The sequence below is a fragment of the Cephus cinctus genome, unplaced genomic scaffold (genome assembly GCF_000341935.2).
Source record: "Cephus cinctus unplaced genomic scaffold, Ccin1 Ccin1_scaffold3057, whole genome shotgun sequence".
Classification (NCBI taxonomy): Eukaryota; Metazoa; Arthropoda; class Insecta; order Hymenoptera; family Cephidae; genus Cephus; species Cephus cinctus.
Genome location: NW_014334449.1, coordinates 13,344 through 17,926, shown reverse-complemented (window position 1 = coordinate 17,926; position 4,583 = coordinate 13,344). Strand labels below are relative to the sequence as shown.

General features: G+C 42.9%; 1 protein-coding gene across 3 annotated transcripts; it reads left to right on the top strand.

Moving 5' to 3' along the window:
- Positions 1 to 459: 459 nt before the first annotated feature.
- On the top strand, positions 460 to 4,029 carry LOC107274392 (bromodomain-containing protein 4-like). 3 transcript variants are annotated; one of them, XM_015753487.2, is made up of 4 exons: positions 460 to 636; positions 788 to 1,000; positions 1,080 to 1,283; positions 2,604 to 4,029. In XM_015753487.2, the coding sequence occupies exons 1-4, from the start codon at positions 592 to 594 to the stop codon at positions 2,979 to 2,981; spliced, it is 840 nt and encodes a 279-aa protein (XP_015608973.1). In that variant the 5' UTR covers positions 460 to 591; the 3' UTR covers positions 2,982 to 4,029. The 3 variants fall into 3 exon arrangements, with proteins under 3 accessions (XP_015608973.1, XP_015608971.1, XP_024947414.1); XM_015753485.2 differs by having other exon boundaries at positions 467 to 636; positions 1,080 to 1,259; positions 2,556 to 4,029; XM_025091646.1 differs by having other exon boundaries at positions 497 to 636; positions 1,080 to 1,259; positions 2,508 to 4,029.
- Positions 4,030 to 4,583: the final 554 nt, after the last annotated feature.

The following is a 4,583-nucleotide window of genomic DNA, read 5'->3' as shown; positions in this document are numbered from 1 at the left end:
ACGGGGTGCACTTATTGCGCTATTTGACATATCTTCACAGTACGCATGAAAAATGTAACTTTCGAATAATATTATGTTATGCCACCAGATGTCATGTACACCGATGTCAAATCCCAAGAGAGTAACAGCGAAATAATAATTCTAGCTAGTATAAATAACAAGTGCATTCAAATTACCGATTTTCAGAATGTGTTCATATAAAGATTGCGCAATCTCAATCTGTTAAAACAAGTGTAATACTGTTATCGTGTAAGAAAGTATCTGTATCAATAAAACAACATTGAATTGATCAATTAAAATTAACATTTATGCTCTTAATACACTGCTTATTACGCAAAATGTTCGCAAATATTATATAGAAAGATACCAAAACGGAATTAAAAGATTGTATAAATATCGCAAATATGATAGTCTCATAAGTTACGTTACATTACCCGGTCAAATGAAGAACAGCAAAATCATTAACAAAGTTGACACAAATGGTAATGATTTGCGTCAGATTCTAATAGCAACCCCACGACTGATGGTACATATAATGACCACATCTTTCACGAAATATGAGTCCTAGTCTGTCTCAGCTGCGGTCTCAACATGGCGAAACTAACAATTTTTAGCTGCTTTCTCCTCCTGGCCTGCGTAAGTATATGTAACCAAACATGCAATAACAAATACTGTTTTTCAGCGCAATATGCTTAATATGAAACGAGTGAAAAGTCATAAGATATATTTTTTCATAAATATGCAATTGTAATTAATTACTGCATTTTCGAAATATTACAATTTTCAGACAAGCCAGGCATTGCCTCCACCTAAATTACAATTATCCCTTGCTAAGGGAGACAGTAATATAGATATTTTGCTAAATGATACGTTAAGTCAGATCGAGAAAGTCACAGAAGGAGCTTTCGGGAACCTAGATTCTCTCAAAGAAGAAAATGAAAACGCTGTCATGGAAAAAATGCAGAATGTGCAGTCAACCGTGAATACAATACTCAATGATGTAAGCAAAATTTCTTATTGTCTAATGATGTGTCATCTGAAATACTATTTATTCTATTTAATTTCACTTACGTTGACAGGTTGGGATAACAATTAACGAACTAATACAATTTATAGAAGCACTAGGCGATATTTATGATGCCGAGAAGAATAATACTGTAAACTCATCCGTCTCCGAAGATAATGAAGCCTCCAAGGTTTCCCAGGACGAAGCCCCTGAGGTTTCAGAAGACGAGGACGTAGAAGCTACAGAGCCATCGGTTTCCGAAGACGAAGCCCCTGAGGTTTCCGAAGACGAAGCCCCTGAGGTTTCCAAAGATGAAGCCCCTGAGGTTTCCAAAGACGAAGCCCCTGAGGTTTCCGAAGACGAAGCCCCTGAGGTTTCCAAAGATGAAGCCCCTGAGGTTTCCAAAGACGAAGCCCCTGAGGTTTCCGAAGACGAAGCCCCTGAGGTTTCCAAAGATGAAGCCCCTGAGGTTTCCAAAGACGAAGCCCCTGAGGTTTCCGAAGACGAAGCCCCTGAGGTTTCCAAAGATGAAGCCCCTGAGGTTTCCAAAGACGAAGCCCCTGAGGTTTCCGAAGACGAAGCCCCTGAGGTTTCCAAAGATGAAGCCCCTGAGGTTTCCAAAGACGAAGCCCCTGAGGTTTCCGAAGACGAAGCCCCTGAGGTTTCCAAAGATGAAGCCCCTGAGGTTTCCAAAGACGAAGCCCCTGAGGTTTCCGAAGACGAAGCCCCTGAGGTTTCCAAAGATGAAGCCCCTGAGGTTTCCAAAGACGAAGCCCCTGAGGTTTCCGAAGACGAAGCCCCTGAGGTTTCCAAAGATGAAGCCCCTGAGGTTTCCAAAGACGAAGCCCCTGAGGTTTCCGAAGACGAAGCCCCTGAGGTTTCCAAAGATGAAGCCCCTGAGGTTTCCAAAGACGAAGCCCCTGAGGTTTCCGAAGACGAAGCCCCTGAGGTTTCCAAAGATGAAGCCCCTGAGGTTTCCAAAGACGAAGCCCCTGAGGTTTCCGAAGACGAAGCCCCTGAGGTTTCCAAAGATGAAGCCCCTGAGGTTTCCAAAGACGAAGCCCCTGAGGTTTCCGAAGACGAAGCCCCTGAGGTTTCCAAAGATGAAGCCCCTGAGGTTTCCAAAGACGAAGCCCCTGAGGTTTCCGAAGACGAAGCCCCTGAGGTTTCCAAAGATGAAGCCCCTGAGGTTTCCAAAGACGAAGCCCCTGAGGTTTCCGAAGACGAAGCCCCTGAGGTTTCTAAAGACGAAGCCCCTGAGGTTTCCGAAGACGAAGCCCCTGAGGTTTCTAAAGACGAAGCCCCTGAGGTTTCCGAAGACGAAGCCCCTGAGGTTTCTAAAGACGAAGCCCCTGAGGTTTCCGAAGACGAAGCCCCTGAGGTTTCTAAAGACGAAGCCCCTGAGGTTTCCGAAGACGAAGCCCCTGAGGTTTCTAAAGACGAAGCCCCTGAGGTTTCCGAAGACGAAGCCCCTGAGGTTTCTAAAGACGAAGCCCCTGAGGTTTCCGAAGACGAAGCCCCTGAGGTTTCTAAAGACGAAGCCCCTGAGGTTTCCGAAGACGAAGCCCCTGAGGTTTCTAAAGACGAAGCCCCTGAGGTTTCTAAAGACGAGGACGTAGATGCTACAGAGCCATCCGTTTCCGAAGACAATAAAGCCTCCGAAATTTCCCAAGACCAGGACGTAGGTGCTGCAAAGTCATGCGGCACTGAAAGCAATGAAGACTCCGCGGTTTCTGAGGACGAGGACCTAGATACTGCAGAATCTTCGAATATAATGAAGCCTTCAATCGTTCCGTGGCCGTATACGCTGGTGTATTATCCGGTTCCAGTGGTTCCATGGCCGTATATGTTGCAGCAATATCCACCTCCAAGTGAAATGAAGGCTCCATCGTACCCATGGCAGTACGTGCAACCGCTTTCCCCACCTCAGGGAAAAATGGATCCTCCAAGTTTGCTCAAGACGGAGTCGCCTTGAATACAAAGTCTATCGTGTAATGACCCATCGGATCTATTAGATATATTCGATTTCGGACGCTGGTAAGTCGCAGGGTCTCCTGTGGCCAATCTTTTCGCCCATTGTCTCCCCGCTCCCAGGATCCTTCATCCCATAAGTACTTTGAAGAATCAATTCTTGAAACTTACAAATTGACGACCTGCAGTTACTGCCTTCACAAGTGCACTACAGCCAGTTTCCTGCATTCCATAACTAGCACCCGCTAATTATGTGTCTCCATCCCCAGTCCTTTGATTGTTTCCCAGCCCTATGCAGATTCTCTTCTTTTTTTTGTTTAAGCAGCTCTAATTCAACAGCCGGCTACACGTATCTATTGTTATTGAACTTAAATTGGGTCGTCAAGGATGAAATTTGTAGTTATCAACCAACTTTGCCTTTTTTTCTACAAATTTCATCCTTGACGACCTAATACATATCCTTTGTTCTGGTTCGACCTTCTAAGTGTTTCATCGATCTGGTAGATATTAATGGGTTATGGGCATGTCATCGCACGTCACTTCCTCCATTCCAATATATTCCCAGTTATGAAAAGAACTACGAATGGAACGTACGTTTTCACATGCGTCTGTTTTCTCTCTGGCCTGGATACTTCTCGGTTCCTCGCTCAGATCACTTTCTTGTCTTACAATTGATTTTGACCCATCGTGAAACACTGAAATACTCTCTGTAGGACTTGCTCGCTCACTAATAGAGTAGCTGGCGTAATTTTCATTCTTGTCAGACAACTGGAATTCGAGCGAAACCTAATCCAACCTAACCCATCCTATAACACGGGAAGCCTGGATCTTCGGCGAAATATCTGTGAACATTTTTATTCGGAAAAATCTCAGAATAAACAGTTCTCAGCGTAAAAATATATTTTAAAAAATCTCTCTTGCAAACATAACCAGTAAATCAGCAAAGCACATCTATTACTCGGCCACATAAAAAACTATCAAAATTGTATTTGAACATGTTCATTTTCCAATACTGATACGGATAAATAAACGAAAAATTCAATGAACTGAAATTGCCTCTTAAACTAGACTCTCCCTGCCCCCTTCCGAACCGTACCCCTGTCAAGGGATCCTGTCATGGAATAAATCTTGCAAGACCTTGCTGGATCGCCACAATTCCAACTTGGAACACTTTGTACACTTGAAATAGATTATATTCAATTTATTTCCAACAAAACGTCGTAACGTCAATATAATCACGATCGTGATACTGAAACTCTCGTTCAGTGCAACTTGTAGTTTCGGCGACTACACAACAGGAAAACAATGAGTGCCTGTCATAGTGACGATGCCTACATTCTCCTCGAATTCTTGTTAACAGCTGCAGAACGCACGACAAACGATTCACTGCCTGATAAATCTAAACTAATCTATGAAAACGATTTGTTTGAATTGTGTCGAAGTTCATAAGTTAAAAAGTATATTTTTGTAACATATTATTAAAGTTAACAAATCTTTTTCTAATATTTTTTTGTAACTTCAAATTATGAATCATTAAATGAAGTATTATTGAAATGAAAATGGTCTTATAGTATTAATAATAGTATCTTTTTATGGGGGGGGGGGG

Bases quoted from the DNA above. Each gene is read 5' to 3' on its own strand.
- LOC107274392 (XM_025091646.1), top strand. From the start codon at position 592: ATGGCGAAACTAACAATTTTTAGCTGCTTTCTCCTCCTGGCCTGC. The intron at 637-787 runs GTAAGTATATGT...TACAATTTTCAG, and splicing joins GCTTTCTCCTCCTGGCCTGC to ACAAGCCAGGCATTGCCTCC. The intron at 1,260-2,507 runs GTTTCCGAAGAC...GAAGCCCCTGAG, and splicing joins TAGAAGCTACAGAGCCATCG to GTTTCCGAAGACGAAGCCCC.